The 27,369-nt window shown below is 53.9% G+C and overlaps 2 protein-coding genes across 2 annotated transcripts; one reads left to right on the forward strand and one right to left on the reverse strand.

The window, feature by feature from the left end:
- Nucleotides 1-3,016: 3,016 nt before the first annotated feature.
- Bnip3 (BCL2 interacting protein 3) lies at nt 3,017-14,740 on the reverse strand. Its single transcript, XM_077799226.1, has 6 exons — nt 14,651-14,740; nt 8,244-8,391; nt 7,263-7,347; nt 5,818-5,924; nt 5,597-5,746; nt 3,017-3,805 (listed from the first exon to the last, which is right to left on the reverse strand). The coding sequence occupies exons 1-6, from the start codon at nt 14,694-14,696 to the stop codon at nt 3,760-3,762; spliced, it is 582 nt and encodes a 193-aa protein (XP_077655352.1). The 5' UTR covers nt 14,697-14,740; the 3' UTR covers nt 3,017-3,759.
- On the forward strand, nt 14,695-20,192 carry LOC144255111 (uncharacterized). Its single transcript, XM_077799134.1, has 3 exons — nt 14,695-14,723; nt 15,233-16,752; nt 18,351-20,192. The coding sequence occupies exons 1-3, from the start codon at nt 14,695-14,697 to the stop codon at nt 18,494-18,496; spliced, it is 1,695 nt and encodes a 564-aa protein (XP_077655260.1). The 3' UTR covers nt 18,497-20,192.
- The last annotated feature ends 7,177 nt before the right edge of the window (nt 20,193-27,369 follow it).

Raw genomic sequence — 27,369 nt, forward strand, 5'->3', positions numbered from 1 at the left:
TATCATAATGCTGATGACTCCTGCTTAAAGTGCTCTGCCTCGAACCCCACAGGCATGTCCTCAGTAAACACCTGTGTCCTCAGAGGACCAGCGAGCGGGAAGACCTGGGAGCAGCAGCAAGATAGCAAGATGGCCAAAGGCCTGGCTCCGCCATCCAGTGTCCTGTACAATGATCTTGTGCAAGTCCCTTCAGTTAGAACATTTTAATGATTTTTAAAAATACAATGGAAACCAGACCCTCGAAATTGGACTAGGAGTGTGGCTGTCGGATGGTCCATACTGCATCAGACAGGGTTCCCAGCAAGTGGGAAGCAGACCCCCGCCTGGAGTGTGGTGGACAAGCACCTGGAGAGGTAGAGTCTTGGCACACAGGAGTGGTAGGAAAGCTTCACACTTTCCAACCCCACGCTGTTTCACGGCACCAAGTCAGAGACCTGCGATTTCTTTGCTAATGACAATCTACAGTGGGTGAGTGAGGGGCACCCTTTATTTTCATTTCTCATCTGGCTGTTAGAAAACTCCTGTGATCAAGTTTTGATTTTGCAGATGCCACAGCATGAAGCTTTGTAGCATCCTTGAGATGCTAGAAGATACTGGCCCTTGCACATCTGACTGGCACCCCGAGTCATGAAGGGACTGATCATAATGCTGACGTAGCATGAAGTACCTCCTGGCACCTGTGGCTGGAGGGCTGGTAGCCAAGACCCAGAGGTTCCAATTGGATGCCATTTACTTGGAGTAGCCACTTATGTGACATTAAATCTCATCATCCAAGTGCTACTTGGTTTTGATTACAGATCAGTGGCCTTAAGCGATTCACTTGTTTGCCTCTGGAGTTAACTGTTAGCAGGTTACTTGGGAGAGCTGGGGGTGTAGGTCAAGGGTAGAGCACTTGCCCACCTTCCACTTGCATGGCAGTACCAGAAAGAAGAAAATTTGGAAAGAGTGGGACACCTTTTTTAAATGAGTCTGTGCTATAAGAATAGGAAACAATTAATTCCTAGGGAAATTTGTTCTACAAAATCTAAATATCCAACACAGTGTAACTCTGGTTCTTAGGAATATACTTTCTTAAAACCAAACAAGGGGCCCACACGTCTTTCCAGCAGCTCAGGAGACAGAGGTTGCAAGTCCAAAACCACAGCTTAACAAGACCCTGTCTCAAAAAACAAAGGGCTGAGATGCAGCTCAGTGGTAGGGAGCCCCTGAGTTCAAACCCCAGTATCAAAAAGAAAAATAATTTTTTAAGTTTTGAGCTGGTAACTTGTAGATATCAAAAAACCTCTAAAAAGATGATGGCAATGTCTTGCTTGTGCCTCTGACCCTCGTGGGTGGGCTGTCCCTTGCTTCTCTGGTGTGCTTTCAGTTTCTAGACACAGATCTGATGTGTTCCTGTCCTGTTCTCGCACAGAAAGCAGCCAGCAGTGTCCAAGCCTGCTGGTGCTCCTTGGCGCGGGCCGTCTCCCACAGGCCTTATGCACAGCTCTGATAAAGATGTGCACCAGCAGTCTGCATGTCCAGAGGCCCCCAGCGATGCTAATGTCACCAGCTCAGGGACCACTTAGAGTAAGAAGGTATCACCCAATTTTTACTTCATTGTTTTACTTTGAAACATCTTAAACAGGTGAGCACTAGCACTGGCTGCAGCCAGGTAGGGACTGGGTAGAGGGAGCAGGCACTGGAGGGATGCCCTTCCTTGAGGACCTGGTCCCTGCTCTTCCTCAGCTTCCGGGCTGCTGTGAGCAGACAGCTAGCTTGCTTCCTCCTGTGCAGACACTGCATTTGTTTCAGTGTTTTGATATATTAGTATAGACATGGCCCTTTGCACACATGCACCTCAAAATTCAGGTCTCCCTTCAGGCTATATTCCAACAAGTGGTCTGTAGGGAAAAAGGACAGCCTGTCGGTTTGTCCCATCCAGAGGCGGGCTCCCCCACCTGTGCTGCCCCTCCCTCCCTGGAGCTGCAGCCATCTCCACTCCTTGGGGGGGGGGGGGTCACACTGGAGTCTGTAAGCTCAGGCCCTAGGATTGGTGCAAAGTCTACATCAGGAAACTTGCATTTGGCCAAAGGCTTTTTCTTAAAATTATTTGGATTATGTTAAACATTTTATAAACTTGCTGTTCCCCAAATGAGTAATAGTGCAGGCAATTACCTGTATAGATGGTTAGTTGCCAAAGATCTTCAGAAAGGCCTGATTCCTCTTCTGCCATCATTCTGAGAACTGTCCCAGTGGGCTGGAAAGCTCTGGGAGAAACACTGCCCCTGCACGGAGCACAGACAGGACAAGGACACACTCCCCTCTCCCTGAACATGCACGGCACTCATGTCCTGGGGGCTGTGGCCAACCCAACACAGGGAGGTGCATAAGCTCTGCAAACCTGAGGCGGGTTACAAGGGACATGAGCGCCTGCAGGCGCAGGCAACCCTAGGGATGGGGTGTATATGTGAAGCACCTACTGTAAGGCAGTCTGGTGAAAAGACGCCCTGGCAACTCAAGCCTCAGTCTCATCTCTTATGTCCACAGCATTTCCAACCAGTTTCACTGAATTCTGCTGGGGCCACTGGTGACAGGGTTTGTCAATTAAGTGGCTGTGCCAAGTCCAGGGACACTTGAAAGCCTGTTTCATCACAACGTTCAGAAGCTCCGATGCAAGACAAGCATGTTGTTCTACACAAAAGGGAAGTGACTCATCAGGGTGAGCCAGTGACCTCATGGACGATCTTTCTTCGAGGTTCGACTCTGAGGACTTCTGGTGCCACCCCACTAGCCGCCTCCAGTTGAGCGGGCATCAGCTAGCATTTCCAAGGCAACAACTTAAAAGATTTGTTTTAAGTTAAAATTTTTATTTTAACACACCTCAATGAAGTAGGGAAAAGGCAAAATACAAGTCATATACAGCATATCAAAGAGGCAGCCTTTTAGAAATCATGCTGTAGAAAAGATAAAGCAGGACATGTGGTGAACTAGTTCAATCAAGCTTTTATGATACCATATGTAAATACGACAATCTGAAGAATTTGGCAAAGATTTATTTTTGTTTATCTCCAGTTTAAGTCAATACATCTGCTTACAGTAAAGCTGTGTAAGAGCACACAAAAGCTGAACACAAACAGTAAGATCAGACCCAGCAATCCAGAGCTGCAGAGTAAGACCAAGTAGGTGCCTTCAACAAAAGTTCAACCGTCCAGGTGATGGCAGACAGTCGGGGGCTGGGGTCCGAACCCGGCAGAAGGCCCTCAGGGTGCGGGCTGCACAGTGGAGCCTGCAGCTGTACCTGGGTTCCATGGCTCCTGATGGAGACAGCCCACGTCCACTATATCTAACATGCCGTTGAAAACAGGGATTATAAGGCCACAGTATTTCTTTTGGACGAATCCCTTACTGTAGTAACTTTTTCCTATTAATGTAGTTCAGTCTTTTGAAATATAAATTATTTTAACAAGGTTACAGTTAATTTTTTAATTACTACATAATAACTATTAAATTATTCATACTATTTATACCTAATGTCCAAAGGAAATTTACTACCAAATCTTACAGTAACTATCAGTCTGACATGCTTATTAATTGATCCCATAGGTATAATTACAGGCCAGCATGATTTTAGTGTCTGCTGTTTCCATTTTACTAAGTTATGAGCGCAACATTTATGGAACAAATAAACTCAAGTGGTGCGGCCACCCAAGGATCACCGTAGCCCAGCCGTCGGCTCAGGAGGGAATCCCAGCACGCCAACAACGCCAGTCCACATCTCCCTCAAAAGGTGCTGGTGGAGGTTGTCAGGCGCCTCCCAATGTAGATCCTGTCAGAGGAGTGACCAAGTCAGTGGGGCCTCCAGCTCTCAGGTGGCTCTGCTCAGCTAGACAGGCAGCTCAAGGTGGCTACAGCTTTGGAGGGACTGGCTATTTTATACCCATTTAAAATGTTTGTGATGACATCTGTAATCCTTCATCAAGTGGTTTACTCAAAATGCCCGGTTGTGTCCTCACAGTGCGCTGTTTAAACGAGCACAACACAGGTGACCAGCTGGGGTTGCAGGTGGGGGCAGAGCACCCCCAAGCAACTGGCAAGCACAAGGCTCTGGGCTCGACCCCAGCACCAGAAAAACAAAGGGTCAAAGTAGGATACCAATCAAGTAGAAGTGCTGTTGCTACCCAGAACAGCCTTTTCACCGTTTGTAAAGTGATCCAACGCAGTGTTGGAAGACACCCCCAGGGCAGGTGGCACCACTATCAGTCCATCATCCCCAACCTCAAATACCAATCACTGAATCAGGAAGCCCTGCCCACAGCAGCCCAAGCCTGGTCCCAGTGGATACCTGAAAAGCAGGGGATATCGCTTAAGAGGGCACGGGGCAGGCCAGGAATGGAGGAAGAGACGGCAGACCATGAGCTTTCTGTGACCAACTATAGAGGGTGGTTTTCATGCTGCTCATGATGGGAAGCTGCTGAGAAGCTTGGGGTGGGTTTGGAAACATCAGTCTCCAAAAGACTGAGCAGGATGAAGGACAGGGACTGTAGCCAGAAACTGGCTGCAGAAAACCATCCTGAAAGGCACAGCTAATCTGGGCATTTAGAATAGGTATTACCAGGCCCTTCTTGCTAGTTCTGGGAAAAGCTCAAAAAAAAAAATCAGTACCTAACCACATCATTGGTGAGACTGATGCATACTAGTTCTGAGCCCAAAGCCAAAATGAAGATGATGGATTGGAGCCTTCCTTGAGACAAAGAACCAGGAGAGTCACCCACAGGCAGCCAGACAGAGGTGCCAGCCCAGCAAGAAGAGGGATGAGGTTCATTGTGGATTGCGGTCACTCTTTAAGGAGCCTCTGGCTCACCCAGGAAGCCATTTCCACAGCAGGTGGAACCATGGGCCAAGGAGGGGGCTGGATGTGACCCAAGGACCACAGCTCTCACAACCCACAGCAGGGAAGCGACCAGATGTGATCCGCCACAAAGGAGATTCTGGGGAAAAAGGGTGACCATGCCACAGAACCTTTCATCCTGTGCCCTGTTTCCCCCCCACACTAACACAAGCCCTCCAGCCAACCTAAGCCAGAAGCCAGTGCCAGCAGCCGGCTCTCCAGGAACCACAGCCACCAGCACACTGCCCATCTCGGGAGACGGCCACATGCCTGGCAGCTAAGGGAAGAACAGCTCCGCTCAGCACCGTCCAGCTGGAGGTTTCAGAATCACAACAGCACCTGCCTGGACTCCCAATGCTTCCTGCAGTTACTTAGCACATGAAGCCAGAAATCTAGAGACCTTGTTTTTTCTGTTGCTGCTGAGAATGGAAGAGAACAATCCCCTGCCGCCCACGGTGAAGGGGACAGGTCAGTGCCATGCCACACAGGAGTGCACTAATCCAGACCACACAAAGCCGTCCAGGAACAGAAGGTGGACGCAGTCCTATGCAAGGAGAAGGGCTAAAGGACAGCTGGAGGGCCTTCCAGAGTTGCCCGTGTTTCCCTTTCCTGACCAGTGACAATGTGGTTGTCTGTGAAGCCGCGCCCAGCTATCACTTATGTGCAGATCTGGGAGACTCTGGACCCTCCCAAGGCCCACTGTCAGGGTTGCATGGTAACATCACCTACCCCAATCCAATGGCCAGGAGATGGGACAGCAGCAGAGACGGAAGAAAGACCTTGAGGAACTCTGCCGAGAAGATGCCCCCCTTCTTCATGACACTGGTGTTTCTCATGCTGAGCGTGGCCGTGCGCTTGGGGTGTCGGAAGAGGAACTCCCTGGGCGGGGAGAAACACGGCGGTCAGTGCACCCGTCACCACAGAGCCCCTGGTGCTGAACGCAGACTTACTTGGGGGGGATGTTTTCTGGCCGACTTGACCAATCCCATATCCAGTCTGAGTTTTTCTTTAAGATGCTTTCGACCTCTTTCCTTCTCTCAAGATAATCTTCCTCGGACTAAGATAAAGCAAATATTTAAAGCAGATTAATTAGCCTACCACAGTCACACCAGGAAGCACGAGATCAGCCAGCCAAAGACAGCCTAAAGACACAGGTCCACTCCTCCAGCCACAATCTGGGGGCTGGTGAACAGGGTCACCCCCAAGAGCAGACCCCCCAGCTGGGAAGTCCCCCCAGCCCATCAGGACCCCGGTGCGACAGCGAGCTTCTGTCAGCACTGAGAGCTGCAAACATGGCTTAGGACACCACGAAGGGAGGACAAAGGTGGTGACCGCAGCTATGTGACCCAGCGACCTGAAGGAAGCAAGCTCTGTGCAGCCAGGGTGTCCCAGGAGAGGCAGGAGCACTCACCATCATAGCTGAGCTGCACTAAAGACCTACTAACTTCAAGGACCTTGACAATCCGGGACTACAGTGCTTAACTCTACTGCTTTGCATTTTCAAGATCCTGTGCCTGGGCATGCAATTCCTTTCTGGGGGGCGGGGTATGTAAAACAGCGGAAACCCTCTAGAATGCAGTGCCAAACCTATCAGATGTATGGATGCGAAGCTGGACAGGGACCTCAAACGTCTGGAAAGAGGTGACACCTGGGGCACAGCCAGATTCTTACTCGCTACCAGGTTCCTGCTGAGCTCTGGCAGCCTTAGAACCCTGTCTGGGGCAGGGAGACGTCCCAGAGAAAGCAGGGGTAGCAGGGAGCCCGAGAGGAACTGAACAGGAGGAAGAAGGACTAGTGCAACCCGAGACCCTGCTTCGGGCTAAGGCAACTAACTCTTGAGCCAATTACAGGGGGAAACACCACTGTTCCGTCCTCACTGTTGTTGACTGTCCCAGAGGGTGTCCCCTGCACATACACGGTGTGCACAAGGCACAGCTCTGCGACCTTAGCAGCGCGTCACCATCACTGCCTCAAATTCCACGCAGAAGGGGGACTACAGGTCACTAAGGCACACACTCAACTGTCTCTTTGCCTCCCAGGCTGATACCTTTAGAAGGCTTTGTGGCTTGTCCATGTTGGAAGTTACCAGTTCCTGAGCTACTAACACAAACCGCCCTCAAGCACCAGTTAGCATCAGGTGCAGAACAGATGGCAGTGCCTAGGGAGACGCCCAGAAGCCACAGCCACCTGGGGGCACCATAACCAGCTCTCAGCCACCCTCCCAGGGGCCAGGAGGCCCCAGTGCAGCCCTATCCATGCCTCCCCTGGCCAGCCCACCATGAAGGCCATGTGCTGTGGGTGTCCCCACAAGATTTCTTTTCCCAAAGGCATGAGACGCCCCAAGGGCCAGCCCGTGCTCAGGTGCCCTAGGAAGCCCACACGCCCTCCAGCTTACCTGAGAGCTGTTCTTCTCACCGATGCTGTGGGCATCTGTTTCTGAAGCTCTCGTGTTTTCTTGTGGCGTCTGTGAGCGCGGTGGGCTTGGTAACAATGTGAACAGAGTGGGGGAAAAAACAGCGTCACGTTAACGTTCTGTGTTCAGAAGCAAACGCCCCGGGCTGCAAGCAGTGCAGATGCCTGTAACCCTAGCTACTCAGGAGACTGAGGCAGAGGATGCGAATTCGAGGCCAGCCTGGGCAACTCAGCGAGGCCCTGTTGCCAAACAAGGGCTGGGAAGCAGCTCTGCCGTCAAGGGAGCCCATCCTGTGCAAGGCCACGCTTCAGTCCCCAGTACCAAAAAACAACAGGCAGCAAAACCCAAGACAGGGGCTCAGCTAAGCACAGGATGCAGGGCAGCTGCCAGCCACAGGCAGGGCCAGATGCTCCCAGTCTTCCTAGGTGGGCACCTCTTATTCCCCAGCAGTCGGCTATAGCTGGCTCTGGTCGGTGGCTCCCAGCCTTGCCACCTTGGGCTCACTGCCAAGCCAGGGGAGGGCATGAGTGCTTCTCAGAGGCAGTCAGATAAACACAGAGCCCGAGACACAGTTCCACTCCTCTGGCCACAGTCCAGGGACCGGTGAACAGGGTCACCCCCAAGGGCAGACCCCAGCCGGGAAGTCCCCCCAGCCCATCAGGACTATGGTGCCAAAGTTCATGCCGAGTGACCTCAGGAGTGCCTTCACCATGCTGGCTGGCGTGAGGGGCAGAAGGGACCCTTTTGCTGAGTGTTCTGGCCTCAACACAACCTCCAGAGAAGCCCCAGGTCTCCCACCCCAGACAGCAGGCTCCTGCTGTGCCAGGACTCCCAAGAGCACCCCCTTGTTTGGCCTCAGCCAAAAGGCCCCGGGGTCCTTGAAGGTCACAGGGGCATGTGCACCTGTGCCTGCCCATCTCTTAGGGAAGTCAACTCTGGGGTACATACATGTACTGACCCTACCTGTCACAGTGAGAGCTCTTGGAACTACTCCGTCCAGATTCGTGCTGGGCGTCCAGCAGTATTTTTTCCATGTCACCATTATAAATAGATACTGAGGCTGGAACACCGCTCCCATTCCCGTTGCTGAAGTGCAGCTCCACCCAGGAGCCTAGGGACCAAAAATAGGCATGGCTGGAACTCTCCACCCACTCTGGAATCTGGTCCTAGCATAACCTGTCACCCCCCCTTCCAAGAGAAGGAGTCACCCTGTGAGCCGTCGGGCCCACTCTGACCCACATCCCTGGTCTGCTGCCTCATTGGCCGTTTGCCATTTCTGTAAACCAAGCAGATGTCAGATAAACCTGTTGTGTGCTCAGAGTCCAGCTTGATCACTGTCTTGCAGTCAGCTTTTAGAAGAAAAGACTATAAAAAAAGTTTAAAGAATCAAACATTTCCTTTAGAAGATTCACTCTTAGCCTACTTCCACACCCCAGTATCACACACTGACCCGAGCGAGGCCCTGTAAGATCCACATTGCCGCCTTTCATTTCAGTCTCACTGACCAGAACAAGCTACCCTTCAAGTAGGGCTTGGAGGAATCCTGACACCGACACTCCACGTTAAAACGCTGGGGATGTAGTTCAGTGGTGGAGTGTCCTGGATTCAAGACCCAGTAACAGGAAAAAAAAAAGGGGGGGGGGGGGGAACGGCAAGGCCAGCCTGGGCAGCTTAGCAAAATCCCATCTCAAAGCCAACAGCAACAGGAAGGTCTGGGGCAGGGCTCAGCGGAGGAGCACTGCCTGACACGCTGGCAGTCCTGGGTTCAGTGCCCAGGCCCAGCACCACAGGGACGCACTGGCATCTTCACACTTAGGTGTGTGGTTCTCTCCCAGTCGGGCTGACAGTGCACCTACACGCTACACACACTCTTGTCACCTTTTCTGGGCACACACTCACTTGGTGAGACTGTGAGTTCAAAGGTGTGTAGTGTGTGGCTGCTAGAACACCCTCCTTCCCAACCCACCACACAGTGCTGCTGCCGACAGGCCACGGGTCCCCCCCTGGCCATCCTGGGGTATGTTTCGGACCTCTGCTCCCCTCTGCCATGGTGCCTCCTCTGTGAGGAATCAAGCAAGCGGGCTGGGCTGCAGCTCAGAGGCTGAGCGCCTGTCTAGCACGCGGGCAGCACTGGGTTCCATCCTCAGCACGTTCAAATAGACAAGTAAACTGGAGGCATTCTGTCCAGCTACAAAAAAAAGAAATCAAGCACACGTACCTATGCATGGTCAGGATGACCTGATTTGTTTGTTTATAGAAAAGGCTTTGTTTACAAACACACAACATTAGGAGACAGGAGGGAGCATGACACGGGAGACTCACGGAGAAATGGCACTGTTCATGGCCACTGCCCTTCTCCCCAGTACAGTGAGATCCACGCTCTGTCCTTAACCAACAGAGCAGCACCCTCGTCGTCGTCTGGGAGGAGTGCAGCCGACTAGTGACCTACTCAGCGCCCTCCGAGGCGGGTGTAGGCTGGGGTCTCCTGAAGTGGCCTGGCCTCAGTGGGACACTGGGTGGGGAGTGCGTCACATCAATCAGAAGAAAGCACATGGGAGGCACGGGAATTAAACTTGCCCTGGACCGCCTGGGCGAGCTCTCCAAGGGCCACACGAAACCCTAGAGCCTCCACGAGGTTCCCCCTGCCCTGCCCACAGGAGGCAGGCACCCTCCTCGCAGGCCATACTGGGAGCCCTCAGGGACCTGACTAGCTCGCCGACACTGGGCACCAGCACTAACTCTACCAAGACCCTTCAGCAGCTGCCCCCTCGCTGGGCCTTGGGACACAGGCTGTCCAGCAGCCTCCGGGACATTCCCTTTTCTAGGCTCACCTAGGAGGCTGCGGTGCTGCCTGGGTCTCCTTGGTGGGTGACACCAGCAGGGTTTGAGACTTGGTGCGAGGAGCCTTTCCCCACCAATAACCAGCTCTCCGGCACCAAATGGCCTCCAACAGCTCAATTCTGACACTATCACCCAGTCCGTGACATGGCACAAACTAAGGTACCCAGGCTACCCACACGACTACCTGGACACTGGCTGCAAATTTAGAGGTTCCCACACCCCACCCCACTGGCTCAGTACTGTGCTGTGACTCAGAGAACTCTGGAAAGACTACTTGTGTTCTGGACACCATTTGGAAAAGGCCAGAAGGACACAGCATACGGAAGCAGCGATGAGAGAAAGAAAGCTCCCACCTTCCCACCTCCCCTCCTGTCCCCCAGGGCACCAAGTTTCCACCCTCTGATGGCTTACTCCATCCTTCTGGGGACCAACCCTTTGTCTGAGCTACAGAGGCCAGGGTCCCACTAAGGCAGCTCATCAGTGTCTACCTGAGTGTATCCCAGGACTCAAGCAAGACATGCCCATCACTCAGGACATCTAGCTTAAGGAGGTCTGTGCCAGAGGCAGGGACAAGGACCAAATACGCAATTCTTACACAGGGGCACCCCGAACCTTGAAGGAAACGTAGTCTGTGCTGGTGACTCAGAACACCACAGACTCAAAGGTGGTTAGTTCATAAAGAAGTTTGTTTCTCAAGTCTGAGGCCGGGAAGGCCAAGAGGAGCCCTAGCCTGTGGGGTCTGCTGCAGGCAGGAGGCACGAAGGCACAGCCCCTCCCTCCAGCCTCCTCCACCAGCACCAGGTCCTCCCCCACCCCCTGACAACCCCTGGGACAGGAGGAGCACACACCACCCCAGCAGTGCTGAGTCCCCAGGATCCTGAGAGAAAGGAGCACCCCATCCTGGCTCAGCAGCAGCACCATCTCTGGGTCTGAAAGCTCTACACAAGGAACGATTGGCTCAGGGACAGAAGTCACTACTGCCCCACAACGACTGGCCAGGAAACACCCTGCAGGACACTGTCCACCTGCTGAGGTCTTGCAGCTGGCCAGAAGAGCTGTTTAAGAAAGGCAGCTCTCAGGTTTCTCAACAAGCTCAGAAAACCACCTTGGGTTCCGAGTGAACCATTACGACAACTGATACCTTGGGCCTTAGCGGGGTGGGCCCTCACTCCAGTTCCACTTTACGTCCCTCTCCTACCCTCACTTCCACCGCCACCACCAAGGCACAGCAAGACGAGCTCAACAGAAAGCCCAGGCTATAAATATTTAGCCATTACAAAAAGAAACCCACAGGTCCACCTTAGAGATCAAACACAATGCAGCGCCTCCAAGTTCCCAACCCACTTCCTCATCTCCCGTGAGCACAGCTGACCTCGGCTTCCGCCACTCCAGGGACTGCCCCAGCCTCCCTGCCCTGCGTCCCAAGACAGCCTTGCAGCTCTCTGTTCCCCAGCACTGAGCGACCACGGCCAGCAGAGCCCAGGAGAGAGCACACACAGGACCCCTGCCCCCGGCTGGGTGGCAGGACTCAACCCTGGCCACAGAGGAGGACCAGTGAGACTGACCTTGCTTCCCAGAAGCCACAGGGCTGATCTGGAATGCTGAGGCAGACACCCTGAAAGAGCTCTCGCCTACTGTCCCAGCAGGAGGATGGCAAATTCAACTTGGGCAACTTAGTGAGACCCCGTCTCAAAACATAGGAATAAAGGAGCTGGGGACATAGCTCAGTAGTAAAGGGTCCTGGGATTCAACCCCCAGTACCACAAAATAAATACAATGGCAAGTTCTACCAGACCCTAGCCAGGGTTGAAACACCCACCCAACAAGCAGCTCCCAAGCAGGCCCAGGGAAGCTCCCAGGGTGGCAGATGGTGAAACACCCCAGGAGAAGCCCAGCAATGGGCAAAGCCTGGAAGGAATCCAAGCCCCAAAGGACTCTCCCTAGAAGTGGGCCTCCGGAAACTGCTGTCTGCATTTAGAAGCCTCTTAGTTCTCAGGGGGAGGACAAGGGCTGGGAATGGCACACATGTTGAGCATGAAGTCCACTGGGCCGGTGACTGGCATCTAGGTGAGCCAACCACGCCTAACACATTCTCAGTCACCCGGGCTTCAGGTATTCCTCTGGTACTTAGCACAGCACCTGCGTTTTCCTTAACCAACCCTGTTGACGGGGAGCACTTAGCTATGCATTCATGGTCCTGGGGGGCCACACACATGCCACCCCCTCAGGCCACTGTGACACTGTGTCCTTACAAAGTCCCAACTCCCTCCTGCACTTCAGCAGTAATATATCAAAAGAAAAATAAAGCCACAGTGCCCCCCCACTGAAGAGCTTCGGCTGGACTGGACAGGGTGGGAAGGAGCACCAGCCAATCAGTGCTGGCCTGTGGGCTGGGCTACCAGCCTCCGCCGGCCCAGCTCCTGGTAAACAAGCCACAGTCCAATCAGAGCAGAGGCAGGGAGGGCAAGTGTGGCCAGCAAATCCCAGCCTGGATTCACATTTCCTGGGGCAGCTGAAGGCCCCATGTGACCAGTGACCCCTCCTACCCTAGCCAAAAGGCAAGCAAGTGCCGGGCTGCACGTAGACTCGAGTGGGGCCCAAAGAATCCTCAACGTGAGTTTCCATACTCTGGGTAACCACCTTTTTATAGAATAGCAATGCAGGAAAACAAAAATCTGTTTAACTCTTGGGCTGACAATCTTGCTGCCAATGACTCAGCAATTCAGGGGGTGGCAACAAAGGAAGACACAGTCAGCCCCTCGGAACCCTTCCAAGACACAAGACACTACAGCTGAACTAACACACAATGTTAGACATAAAGCAGCTGATAACAAGAAAGAGTTCATGAAACACTCCCTGGATCAGATTTCATGACCAAAAAAACCTCTCAAATCTATTTCAAAGAAGTTGTTATCACTGTTTCAAAATTTGGTTGTAGTTTCAAATATTGTAAACTCAGCTACTTGGGAGGCTGAGGCAGGAGGATGGGGAGTTGGAGGCCAGCCTCAGCAATTTGAGACCCAGTCTCAAAATGAAAACTTAAAAAAAAAAAAAAAAAAGCTGTGGGTGTAGTTAAGTGACAGAGAGCTTACCTAGCATGGGTTCAATCCCCAGTACCTCCCCACCCAAAATGAGACATAGTCTACAATGTACTAGGCTAAGTAAATCCTGCCTAGTAAAATCTTTAGATAATAAATTAACAGCTCCCTAGACCTGCCTGACTAGAAACTTCTAAAAAATCTTAATGAAATTTCAAGCTTCACCCTCAAAGGTTTAAAAAGTCCTCTCCAAATGTATTCACATGCTCATTTTGCTCAGGGAACTCTTGCATCAGACAATACAAAGGTCAATTCCCCCTTGACTCTTGGACCCTTGGGATTGGGTAGAGGCTGGGGGCTGGCTTGACTCTGTGGCACACGCCTGCTCCACCCACCCCAGACCCACAGGTGGCAAGTGTAAAAGGCTAATCCCGTGGAGCCAGAACCAGCACGGGGAGCCAGCCGGCGTCTGCCCGGGAGCCCGGTCAGTGGGCGGGGAGCCCGGTCAGTGGGCGGGGAGCCCGGTCAGTGGGCGGGGAGCGGGCAGGCAGTGATCTTGCACTTAGACTTTTTTAACCTGGAATCGATCCTCTTGGGGGAGAGGGGGCGGGAACGGGGAACGGAACCCCAACCCCGGTGCGCGCCATCACAGAGCTACACCCATAACCTATCATTTTGAGGCAGGATCTCACCAAACCGCCCAGCTGGCTAGGCAATTGATCCCCTGCCCAAACCAACTCGACTCCCGGCGTGAACCTCTAGCACAAGTCAGGCCAGCAGCAGTTGGAACCTATTTTTAAAAAGCCACTCATACCTTCCGCCGGCAAAAAAGCAGCCAACCGACGCAGGCCAGGACCCTGTGGCCCCGCCCTCTTCTCCCTACTTTAGGAAGTCCCGAGAGTCCCTCCGGAAATAGATGCTGAGACTGGAAGCCCACGCACTGCCGAGCGCGGGGCGCTCCAGTCGTCCCTGCGACTCGGGAGGCTGAGGCAGGAGGATGGCAAAATCCCGCAACTTAGGGAAGCCCCACCTCAAAATCAAAAATAAAAAGGACGGGGATGTAGCTTAGTGATGGTTCAATCCACTGCAAAACAAACGACCCAAATCCCAGCACACACGGTTCCACTTGAACGCCCGCGGCCTCCGCTGCGTGCCCGGCTGGTGCGCCCGGGGCCCGGGAGCAGGGCCCCAGTGACGGGCTACTTCCAGCTGCGACGTCAGGTCGCGCCGATGGAGAAGCAGCTCCTCGCTCAGCTCCCAACCCCGGGGCCCCGCCGTGGCCCCGCTCGGAGTTCGCCAGCTCCCGCGCCGCCCCCCAGCTCCCGCGCCCCCCCCCCAGCTCCCGCGCCGCCCCCCAGCTCCCGCGGCCCCCCCAGCTCCCGCGCCCCCCCCAGCTCCCGCGCCCCCCCCAGCTCCCGCGGCCCCCCCAGCTCCCGCGCCCCCCCCAGCTCCCGCGCCCCCCCCCAGCTCCCGCGGCCCCCCGCGCCTCACCCTGAAGGGTCTCCTCCTGCATCCCGGGGGCTCCGCTCTGCGACATGGCGCCGGAGGAGGGCTCCACAGCGGGGTGGCGCTCGGCGGCGACGGCGGTAGAGGACGCACGCCGCCGGCCGACCGCTCAGCACTGAGCCGGGACCGCGCCGCACCAGGGTAAACTAGGGGCGGGGCGGGGCGAAGGCGAGGCGGCCCCTGCGGCGTCGCCCATTGGCCGCGGGGCGGAACCTGCGTCGCGCGGGACGCCGGGCGCGTGCGGCACGTGCACCGCGTGCGCAGGATGGGGCCTGAAGCGCGTGCGTGAAGGAGGGCGTACGTGAGAGGGGCCGACCAGACACCTGCAGGGTGGGGCCTGCGGCGTGCGCCTGCAGGAGGGCGTACGGCGAGGGGCGGGGCCCGACCCTCTACGGAAGGGGCGTGCGCGGGTGGGACCTACAGCGCGTGCGTGCCAGAGGGCACACGTGCGAGGGGCAGGGCCCCGCCCTCTCCCTCCTGGGCGTCTGCCGGGTGGGGCCTGGGGCGCTTGCGTGGAGTCAACCGTGGGTGCGAGGGGGCGGGGCCGAGGGACCTCGAGTGAGGCAGGCGGCCGAGAGGTCGGGCCGCCCGGCGCGGGGGCTGTGCTCGCGTCTCCCGCGGGCGAGGAGTCGCGGGGCTGCGGCCGGCCACCGGGCCCGGCCCACGCCCTGCCTCGTCGCCCTGCTGCCTCCCGTGCAGGTTTTTCTCCCCCGGGGACAGCCGTACGCGTGGCGGTGCGGCGGGCGGCCCGGAGCCGCGCTCCCCGAACCGTCGGCCTGGGCTGGGGCCGCCGCTGCAGCCAGCAGGGGACGGAGCCGAGTGGGGACCGCCCCCAAGACAGCACCAGAGGAGGGCCCTGGAGTCCTCCACGCTCGTCTCCCGGGAGACGGGTGGCAAGTGCGAGCGAGGGCGGGGGAGAGGTCATCCCAGCCCACGGGGTCTTTGCCTTTGTAATGAAAAAGGAGGTTTCCCTACAATCCCGACCTCAGCGCCCTCAGTGAAGACTTCCTGGAGTGAGCCTAGCGTCCTAGAGGGAGAGGAGGAGCCCCAGACCTGCTTGCTTACGCCTGTGTGCGAGAGAGGAGCCCCAGACCTGCTTGCTCACGCCTGTGTGCGAGAGAGGAGCCCCAGACCTGCTTGCACACGCCTGTGTGCGAGAGAGGAGCCCCAGACCTGCTTGCTCACGCCTGTGTGCGAGAGAGGAGCCCCAGACCTGCTTGCACACGCCTGTGTGCGAGAGAGGAGCCCCAGACCTGCTTGCTCACGCCTGTGTGCGAGAGAGGAGCCCCAGACCTGCTGCACACGCCTGTGTGCGAGAGAGGAGCCCCAGACCTGCTTGCACACGCCTGTGTGCGAGAGAGGAGCCCCAGACCTGCTTGCTCACGCCTGTGTGCGAGAGAGGAGCCCCAGACCTGCTTGCTCACGCCTGTGTGCGAGAGAGGAGCCCCAGACCTGCTTGCACACGCCTGTGTGCGAGAGAGGAGCCCCAGACCTGCTTGCTCACGCCTGTGTGCGAGAGAGGAGCCCCAGACCTGCTTGCACACGCCTGTGTGCGAGAGAGGAGCCCCAGACCTGCTTGCACACGCCTGTGTGCGAGAGAGGAGCCCCAGACCTGCTTGCACACGCCTGTGTGCGAGAGAGGAGCCCCAGACCTGCTTGCACACGCCTGTGTGCGAGAGAGGAGCCCCAGACCTGCTTGCTCACGCCTGTGTGCGAGAGAGGAGCCCCAGACCTGCTGCACACGCCTGTGTGCGAGAGAGGAGCCCCAGACCTGCTTGCACACGCCTGTGTGCGAGAGAGGAGCCCCAGACCTGCTTGCACACGCCTGTGTGCGAGAGAGGAGCCCCAGACCTGCTTGCACACGCCTGTGTGCGAGAGAGGAGCCCCAGACCTGCTTGCACACGCCTGTGTGCGAGAGAGGAGCCCCAGACCTGCTTGCTCACGCCTGTGTGCGAGAGAGGAGCCCCAGACCTGCTTGCACACGCCTGTGTGCGAGAGAGGAGCCCCAGACCTGCTTGCTCACGCCTGTGTGCGAGAGAGGAGCCCCAGACCTGCTTGCACACGCCTGTGTGTGAAAAAACCTGTCCGTGAGTCCCTCACCTCCACCACAGTTAACAATAATTGTTGCTAATGTAGCTGAGAAGCCAAAGGCAATGGTTAATATTCCTAAGAAAATAAAAAGTATGATCTTGCTCTAAAATTCCAGGGAATTTCAGTTATATGTTGGGTGTCAGTAAACCTGTGCATTACAGATTTAATTTATTCAGGAGAGGAAAGTTACAGATTCTGACAATTAGAAATATGTTGATGGAAAAAGCATAATATTTCTTAAGATGTTAGAATAGCATCACTAGAAAGCTAAAGGCTCTTCACTTTCAATTTGAGGAAAAAAAAAACAGGAAAAGGACATGACAGATTGAAGTAACAGACTTCACTTCATATGTTTATGTGAAACTTTTTATTTCTGCAGTGCTTGGGATTGAGCCCAGGGCCTTGTTTATGCTAGGCAAGCACTCTATCACTGAGCTGCATCTCAGCCCTTGTTGATGTGAACTACAATAGCAACACATAGAAAATATACATTTAAGTCTAGTACCCTTGGACCTTTTTAAAAAGTTGGCTGTGTATTAGATCACTTTAAAAATTCTTAGAGGGCTGGGGTTGTGGCTCAGCAGTAGACCACTCTTGCAAGGCCGCCCTGGGTTCGATCCTCAGGTACCACATAAAAATAAATAAAACAAAGGTATTGTATACAACTAAAATATAAAATATTTTTAAAAATTCTTAGAAATTATTCCAGTTATATTAATGTTAAACCACAACACAAAGAAAAGACCACCGACTCCAATTGAAATCAAATTAAAGCAAGCTTGTAATTCTGATCCCCTGGGGCTGTCTCTCCGGAAACCTGTGGGAATAGAATACAGCTGAGCAGCTCTCTAGGAGTTCAGCTTTATAGTATAGAAAGTTGCAAAAAGGGGGGTTGTCTCGAGAACTTAGAGATAACAGGATTTTGACAAGCATAACACAAAGACAGGTAATAGGTTAATGGTCTGGCACTTAGGGAGTAAAAAGTTAGATCCCAACATGAGAACTTATATGAGGCGCCACTGGAATTTCAGAGAGGGTCATTTTCTGGCCAGAGAAAGCCAGAATTTGTGAGGAGCCATTAAAGTTTCAGAGAGTATTGTTATCTGGTCAGGGAAAGTCGGGCATGGGTGAGTTCAAGCCATGGGCAGGCATTCCAAGCAAGTTTAGAAATTGCAGTGATTTATAGCAAAGCCAAAATTAACTTTTCATGCCTTTGTGACGAGATGGCTCCCAACATTAACAGGGAATTAGGCTGGGTTTATCAATTAATACAACATAACTCTAAACATTGCCTACAAAAGGAAAGCTTCCCAAAAAAAATCACAATTATGAGTTATGAAACCCTTCTAAATTACTGTTTTATAAGTTAAAAATCAAAAGAAATTATAATTCATTTAGAAATAAAAGGCACTGAATAACATTCATAGATGAGAGGTTGTATGTAGTATTTCAGCAAAGAAATGAAGAATTAGATTGTCACTGGTTTTCAGTTTCTACTGTTATTGTGTTAATCATCAATGTTAGGATGGCCTTAGGCCTGAGCCTAAGCAACTTCATTTTAAAAACACCAGTTTGAAACCTGCTCTCTCACCAGGACACCCACAGAGCCCTCTAATATGGCCTCAAACCCCAGGCAGGCTGTCCTCGCCTGATAAGAAGGAAAGGCAAGAAGATCAGAGTGGAGACCACCAGACCAGACCCAGGGTAAATGATGTCACTGAGAAATCCAGTGGTAGCTGATAAGGATTGAAAGGGGGGTCAAAAAAACCCCCAAAATTTAGTATAATTAATAGAGCAAATGAACAGGGATTCAGCCAGCCAAAACAAGGATGCACTCAAGCTGGAGAGCCTGGTGAGGACCTGACATCCCATCACTTGTCATTGTTCCTGAGCCTCTGCGTGATCCTCACCACTCTCAAACTCTACCTCCTCCTCTGGACCTTGGTGAGAGCCGCAACTTCTCCCTATGACCTTCTCCTCAACCGGTCATCCACTCCACACCAGGAAAGGCCGGCCTTGGTTCCAGACCTGGCCACCACAGTCTGAGTGGGCATCTGCTGGACTTAAAGCCTAAGGCTTAAGACTTTTGAACTTAGCATACAGAGGAAATGTCTGTCATTAGCCTATCATGATTAAGTGTGTTTTGCAGTGCTTAGAATTAATATAGAATTGTTTGCTGTGAATTGATTAATCTAGAATTGTTTGCTGTGAATTGATCATGTCTATTGAAGTGCCTAGCATTAAGGATTGTCGTTTTCTTAAGAACCTATGGAGTGAAATTGTATGCCTTGGAGGAGGAGCCTGCCCTGGTTCCTGACCCGATGACCGCGGTCTGAGTGGGCATCTGTGGACTTAGAGCCCAAGGCTGGAGACTTTAGACTGGCACTAGAACTTCGCATGCCGAGGGAATGTCTAAGTGTGTTTGCGGTGCTTAGGATTAATCTAGAACTGTCTGCTGTGAACTGATCATGTGTATTGCAGTGCCCAGCATTAAGGATTGTCGTTTTCTTGATTAAGAACCTGTAGAGTGAAATTGCAGTGAGTGATCTGAGTGAACAAAGCATTGAGGGGGCAGAAGCGGTGGACATTCTTCAGTTCTCCCCTGACTGCATGCGTCACTTTTGCTGACTCTTCCTTTTTCATGCAGAGGCAGCTTTTTAGAATTCAGAATGCCAGGCAAAGGGAGCTCCGAAGGAGTGGCCAGGTGGTGACCCCTTCCCTGTGGTGCCACACAGAAGGGGCTGGCCATAGGCATCATGAGTGTAAATAGTGGCCAGGCATGGTGGCACACACCTGTCATCCCAGCTACTCAGGAGGCTGCTATCAGCCTGGACATGTTAGCAAGATGCTATCTCAAAAAGTACTGGGGATGCAGCTTACTGTAGAGTGCCCCTGGGTTCTCTCCCCAGCACCACAAACAGGAAAATCATTTTTGAGAGGCTGCGGGGGTAGTATCCACAAGGCACTGGATTCAGTCCCCAGCACCATCTCCAAAATATCATTTTGATATCATTTTGGAAATCAGCATTTCACAATTCTGCAAAATAACAGATATCTCTGATTTTGTTGAGTCATTATTTTTTTTAATTTTTTTTTTTGAGAGAGAGAGAGAGAGAGAGAGAGAGAATTTTAATATTTTTTAGTTCTCGGCGGACACAACATCTTTCTTTGTATGTGGTGCTGAGGATCGAACCCGGGCCGCACGCGTGCCAGGAGAGCACGCTACCGCTTGAGCCACATCCCCAGCCCTTGTTGAGTCATTATTAAGAATGAGATGAGGCACAGCATTACCCTGTGTAGCTTTTCTTTTATGGATGTGAGTCCTGAGAAGCCCATTGGCACAAACAAGTGAGAGTGCATGTGAGCTTCCCTGGCACAACACATCCCTGAACTTCCCAGACAGGTGCCAAAATAGTTATCCTTCACCAAAAAAAAAAAAAAAAAAAAAAAAAGTTATCAATAAACAAGCTCATGGTAAAATAGGACTTTCTTAAACGTGTCGAACCTGAAGCCTGAGAATTTGCCTGACTTGAAGAAGGATCTGGTCGGTCAGTCGGACACCACACCTCAAGTTGTGCTGGGCTCCTTGGGGGAAAGGACACTGGGCAGTACTCCACGGGCCTGAGAGGATGGAAGGTGCTTCTCTTCTGTGAAGGTGTAGATGGTGGTCGTGAACAGGAAGATGCAGGAGAAGAACCTGTCCCAGCAGGGTCAGTTTTAGGAAAGAACCCAATTTCCTGACTCTCCTGGCACCCACCTCTGGGAAATCTTCCTGTGCACCCTGAGTTGGCACCCCAGGCTGAGGATGCTGAGCCCATGGAGAAGAGGCCTTTCTGTCCTGGCAGTGGTGGAGCCGAGCCGACGGTGCAGGAGGCGAGTGAGGCAGGCCTGCCCCTGCTAGCTGCAGAGGGTGGGACGGGGCGGCGTGGACAAGGAGGTGAGAAGTGTTTCAAAATGAAATAAAAACAAAATGGACTGGGGATGTTGCTTAGTGTTAGAGAGGTTGCCTAACATTTGTGAGGCCCAGGGTTTGAGCCCAGCACAGAAAAAAAAATTCAGTAAAATGCATTGAGGTAAGCACATAAAAACTGTGGACTTTCTTACATAACAGCAGTGGTCAGTTTGAAAATGGACACTCCATTCACAAGAGCAGCAAAAATCTAAGAATATACTTAATAAATGTCCAAGACACAGGAAACAAGTGCACAATTTAGTAGGAAGAATAAAAGACAACATTACTGTTGTAAAGACAGCATGTTCCTAGAGGGGACAGGCCAGTGGTCAGGAGGACACCTGCACCAGGGCAGCTGCGTCTGGACCCTCGGCATGCCCAGCACTTGACCTCAGTGCCCTGCACCCCGCTGAGCCCTCATGACGGCCCATCAGGTAGGGACCATGGTGGTTCTCTAGAGAAGGGTATTCTGAAGTGAACTGCACAGTTGCTCAGTGACTCAGACAGAAAGAACCTATCTGCAGCCTGCCCAACCCCCAAGGGCAGCAGGTCAACAGTCCACCTCAGAAAGAGCTCCAAGGGCCAAGCCTCCCTCCGCCAAGGCACTGCTGATAGCCGCTGCAGCTCCAGCTTCAGCCATTCCCTCCTGCCCTGCATCCAGACCCTCCGCCTCACCCCAGTCGCTGCCTGCTCCCTGGCAGAGGCCCCTGCTCTCCCGTCCCCTCCTGCCCCAGGCAGCCAGGAATGGGAGGAGAAAGGTAACTATGTCATTTCACTTGAAGTTCATGAGCACTTGTTGTAGGGACAGACGAGGCAGGGCACCGAAGACAGCAGGAGACAGTTTTATTGGCTGCAGCCAGGTTCAGAGGGCACAGCTTTTGCTGTAATCAATCAATCCCCTGAGCCCCGAGTTCAGGGAGTTTCAGAGTTTTATCCCCAGCATCTAAGGGGAGGGGCTCCGAAGTTCACAGTCTGCAGAAGCTCACATAAAAGCAGCTTTTTCTGTCACTGTTCTGGGCACGTTCACCCGTCAAGGGCAGCACCTGGGAAGGGGAGAGCTTCTCTCCCCCCTCTTTCCTCCCCCCCCACCGCCAGCTGTTACCATGGAGCCCAGTTGTGACTTCTCTTAAAACTGTAGACACCTCTGTGAAGCCCAGCTCAAGGCCAGAGGCCTTGTTTGCACACTTCTACAAACGACTGTCCTGGATGTTTGTGAAAAACTAGTAAGGGGTGTCCAGCACCTGGAGTGCAGGTATCTTCCCCGCCAGTGGCCAAGTAAACAGGGCGACAGGAAAATAGGAAGTTTGTCTACATCGGACTCTTTTGCAGAGACGCTTGCTGACAGTCCTAAACCAGCCATGGGGAAGATTTCTGGAGAAGCCCAGTTAGGACCTTTCTGTGGAGAAAGGTGGTGCCACTTCACACTCACCTTAGTGAGTGTCATAACTGGGCACACGACTATATGTCCCCAACTGTCCTCACATCATGGCACACAACAGGGAAGCATGGGCCCTGCTCTGTCTGCTCTGCACAGACAGGGCTGAGTGTGTGTATGAGTGAGTGCGTGGGTCCTGGGGTGGGGAGGGGTGTCTAGAACCTGCCTACAGGGTTCCTGGGAGAGCGGGACAGAGACCCTACAAGTGGTCCAGGAGGGACGGTCAGCTCTGGCCACCTCCCAAGCCCAGGGGTGGGGGAGTGGCAAAGCAAGAGCCCCCTTCCTGCAGGAGATGAGATGCTTGACCCCACTGGGCAAGGCACAATAATCATTCCCCGAGACCCCAAAGTGCAGAGGACAGTTTGAACAGTGTGCAGAAGTGGCAGAAGCACTCTGTGGCTCTCACCCGGGGGGCAGGGGACTGCAGGGCACTGGGGAAGGCAGAGTAGCCACAGGGAGTGAAAGTGGTGGGAGTCCTCCAGACGAGCCTCACCCTGACTGCCCTCAAGCGCCGGCCAGACAGCGGCTCCAGAGGAGCAGGGGGAGATCCTGCCACCTTTCTGGCACAACTCCTGGGCTCCCGAATGCTGGAGGGAACGCCGCGGGCTGTACTGGTCACCCTGTTCCGTCTCCCACTGCTCCAGGAAAACACTTTCCTAGGAATTCACGAGGCAGGCTGTACTGATCCAGGCTATTTTTAGGAGTTTGCTAGGATGAAATATTCAGAACTGTAAACAAGGTGCACACACTTCAGGGCCCAGCCTATACATGTCCCATGTCCCATTTGGCTGAAGAACAGGCTCCCAGGAAAGGAAGGGTGCTCTTCTAGACAGCTGGACTGTGCTTGCCAGAGAATGTTCAATCAGGAAGTGGCTCCCTAGAGCCCAGGCACATTCCTGCCCAGGCTAGACAGAGGTCCCTAGGGCAGGGTCCCAGGACACGGGCTGGTGGTGGGATTTGTCTGCCCTTGGGTATGTGAAGCAGTAGCTCTCTGGCTCCTGTGTCACTCAGCAGAGGTCTACAGTTGTGTGGCATAGACAGAAGGGCTGGGGCACAAGGTCTGCAGAAGCCTTCTGGATCCCGCCCACCAGGGCCTCCTGCTTGGCCTAAGCCCTGCGGACTCACACCCCTGAGTGCACACACCCCTGGCACACGTTTCAGATGAGCATTCCCAGGGGCCCCCAGACCTACAGACTGTTGGGGACGGAGGGGACTCTGCTTTCCACAAGGTGCTGGGGATTCCCGACCCAGGCGGTGGAAGCCCAGCTCCAGTCTTGGGTCAAACCACGCTGTTCTGGGCTCCTTCCCTCCAGCCCAACCCCAAAGCTATCTCCAGGGGCTGCTGGCATCTGACATGCAGGAGTGACAGGGACACAACGTGGACACAAGGCCCCAAAGGAGAGAGATGAGGTTAATAGGCACTAAGGGGCAGGGCCCTGTGGCAGGGGATCCCAAGTTCCAGGCCAGTCTCAGCAGCTTAGCAAGGCCCTGTCGCAACATGGGGATGTGGCTCTGAGATAGAGCACCTGGGTTCAGTCCCTGGCACCAGACAGAACAGAATCACTAAGGGGCAGTCCTGGGGAGTGAGGAGTGACCTCCAGGACCCCGCCACAGAGCACAGCAGAAGGACACTGAGGACCAGTGCAGGACTCCGGGCAGTGTCCAGAGCCCTGTGAGGACAGCCCTCAGGGTAAGGACCTGCTGTTGACAAGCTCACTGGTGGCTGAGGCTGGTCGTGCTGTCCCCCACACTTGGAAGAAGGACTTCTTGGGATCCTCACTGAACAGGGAGCAGTAGGAAGCAGCCCCACCTACTCCCTCCTTCCTGGGAAGGGCCCACCTGGGTCCTGGGAGGCCAGGCACTGGCTCGCTGGCCCCCTCTACTGTCCGAGACGCAGAATCCCAAAGGCAGCCCGGAGGCTGTGTGCAAGGTTGGGCCACACCTCAGGGCACCTCCCTGTCCCACACCAGGAGGACAACAAACATGGGTCAGTTTCCACCACAGAACAACAGCTACAAGCTGTTGACACGCACCTGTCAGCTGAGACTCAAGAGGCTGAGAGGAGTTGGAGGCCAGCCTAGGTAACAAGCAAGACCCTTCTCAAAATAGGAAATCAACTGGACTGGAAATGCAATTCAGTGGAACGTGGTCCAGCAGAGCAGTGCCCCTGGGCTCAGCCCCCAGAACTGCAAGGTGATGATGATGCAAATAGTAATAATAATAAAAGCAGGGACAATGTGTGGTTATAAAAAGAACAGAACAGCAATGTGCGCACCGACTTGGAAGTCTTAGAGATCAGGAACAGGTCCTTGTTCCCCAGTGTTGAAGGCTAAACACCTGAGAAACCCCAAGACAAGCATAGAAAGCAAGTTTTGTTTAAGAAAGATAGAGGAGCAGGGCACGGTGGTGCACACCTGTAATCCCAGTGGCTCGGGAGGCTGGGGCAGGAGGATCACGAGTTCAAAGCCAGCCTCAGACCTTGGGCAGGCTCTAAGCAACTCAGGGAGACCCTGTTTCTAATGTAACACACACCAAAAAAAAAGGGAAAGAAAAGGCTGGGATGCGACTTTAGGTTCAATCCCCAGTACCAAAAACCCCAACAAACAGAGGTAGTAGCCGACTTCTCCTAGGGAAGAGGGGCCCTGAGCTGGGGGCCCTGGAGAAGGTGCGTCTTGCCCTTCCATAGGCCTCAGAACCCTGCTTTTAATCCTGCCTCCTTTTCTTCTCCTAGTGAGGACCGCCTGAGGGCAGGAAGGGCCAGAGCAGGGGCAATGCTGGGGTTGCAAAGTGGGACCCTGGAGGCCAGCTATTAGCAATCCGGTGACAACCACCCCTCCTCTCTGACCACCCTTCATCACCTGCCCTGACCGCCAGGCCTCCACCCCACCTCAGTTTGCTAAGGAATGTGACCAGTCCTGTGACCAGTCCTGTGCCCAGTCCTGTGCCCTCAGGCCCGGCAGGTCTGCAGGCAGACGGCTTTTTGGCCAAGAAAACATGTGAGGAGTCAGTACAGGGAGCTCATTTTATAAAATTATTCTCTTAACCTCATGTTCCACCATCTTCATCTATCTGTCCCCTTACTGTCTTATGCAAAATCACCAACCTGGGACTCCATGCTGTCCCCTAAACAATACAGGGCAGCTCCTGCTGCAGCATTTAATTGGAGGGGTGTTGTTAGAGATGACTTAAGGCCTAGGAGGATGACTGTAGGACCTGTGCAAATAAATGATGGGCCATTTAGCCTGCGGATTTGGGTATCCTCTGGAACCCTGCACCAGCTCCCTCCAGACACCAGGGCGGGAGGACTATGAAGTTCCAGGCATTAACTAATTTGTGTTGAACAATATCGGAACACATGGTTGCCTCTGGAGAGGGGGCAGGGGTTGGGGAAAGGAGTTCCGGGCCCTATCTGGGCCGGTGGTTGTGGTCTGCATCCTGCAGACAGGCCCTGGGCTGCTCAGACCTATGCGTGGGCAGCACCCACTGAAGGGCACACTGTGCCTTCCATTCTCTCCCTCCCACGAAGGACACCAGGAACAAACCCTGAACTACAGGCATGCCGAACCAGGGGCAGGGGACGCCCTGGGTCTGCAACGCGGAAAAGCCTCAGGAGGCTGGACTGCCGAAGGGTGGGGACTGACGGAGGGAGAGTGAGGAGGTGTGTGGATCTGAGCCCCAGGTGGTGGGCACTTCACACACCAGCCCTTCCTGCCTGTGTGCCTGGGCTTCCCAAACCTCAGGGTCACCTCCAGCCCCTTGTAAGCCTTGATGGCATTTCCACCCTCAGCTTTAATCCAAAAGTCTTTCTGAGACCCAGGAGCCCTCCATGGACAACAGCCCCCCTCCCCAGAACCTCCACACCTCTTCTGCACACACGCTCTCTCCAGAGGGCGGCTCGCCCCAGGACCCCTCAAGGGTCTCCCTGTGGAAGGGGAGCTCTTCCTCCTTCCTTACTGACTAACTTACGTATGATGTCGCTTACTTGAGAGGTGGAGGTGGTACTGGGTGAGTGAATGAAGCAGCATTTATTGTATTCAGTTCTTAGAGAGGGCTCAGGCCTCCTGCAGGAGGAGAAAGGAGGAGGAGGCCCAGAGGAGGCCCAGGCCTCCTGCAAATGACATCTAAAGCAGGCCGGTAGCTTGTGTGTGAGCACGGGACAGCAGCAGGACCGCGGGGCTGAGTCCAGTCACACCTGAGAGGCTAGGCTAGGCTGCTCTTCTCGCCCAGGGGTCTGGGGTACTTGGCTCCTGAACTCGGCTTTGAAGCTGCCCCGGTGCCTGGGTGCTGGTGTGTGTCACCCTCCTGTGTGACTTTGACAGTGTACTCTCACTCACACTGTTCCCACTGGACACTGTCCTTCCAGACGCCTATGTGGACCCCTTCCTTCCTTCTCTCTGGAATGTGCCCTGCTCGGTCAGGTGGTAGGTAGAATGAAAGCCCTCTGCTTACTGCACCCCCCTTTGTCCTGCATTTATGTTTCTCCAAAGCTCTTGCCACCTGACCTCGAGGAATGTCCCGCTCCCTGTCCCCACTGGAATGTAGCCCCGTGAGGGCAGGACTCAGTGCATTCAGAGGCTGAACAAAGCTGGTGTCTGCATAACCAGGTGGCATGTTGGTGAGGAGGGGCGTCTCCAGGGTGGTGCCAGGTGGGGCTGCCAGAGCCAGCCTAGGGGTCCCTTCCACTCACGCCCCTGCACTGCGCTGGAGGCACCGGGCCTCTGGCACTGCGGCACTCGGCTTTGGGACACCTCAGGGCCTGTGCACTCTCTCCTTCCAGTTCCTTCTGAGCGAACGTCGGGTGCTGGCCACCCCCACACCCAACGTCCTATGGGCTCAACTCTGTTCCATGTTCTCATTGGCTGTTAATCTCTTTTACAGAAATGTCACATTTCCCCTGATGTTTGTGGTTGTTTGCCTTTTATTATTGAGCTGTGCGAAGTCTTTGTCTGAACTATACTGTGCACAAGCTCTTTGGTGGACACACACATGTGTCACAAATATTTTCTCCTGTGTTTTGCCACCGCGTGGCACCCCTGATCCTCTCCTAGTCTATTTTTTCCTGGGTACTGGGGAGTGAGCCCAGAGTGCCCTGGGCGGCATCACCAGCCCTTTGTGTGAGTTCCGAGATAGTGTCTTGCTGTGGCCCAGGGTCTTGGGAAGCTGCTGCAGGCCACATGCAACTAGTAAGAAGAGAAATAAGAGGAAACGTGTTCAGCTGCAGGGGTT

The sequence above is a fragment of the Urocitellus parryii genome, chromosome 5 (assembly GCF_045843805.1).
Source record: "Urocitellus parryii isolate mUroPar1 chromosome 5, mUroPar1.hap1, whole genome shotgun sequence".
NCBI classification, from domain to species: Eukaryota; Metazoa; Chordata; class Mammalia; order Rodentia; family Sciuridae; genus Urocitellus; species Urocitellus parryii.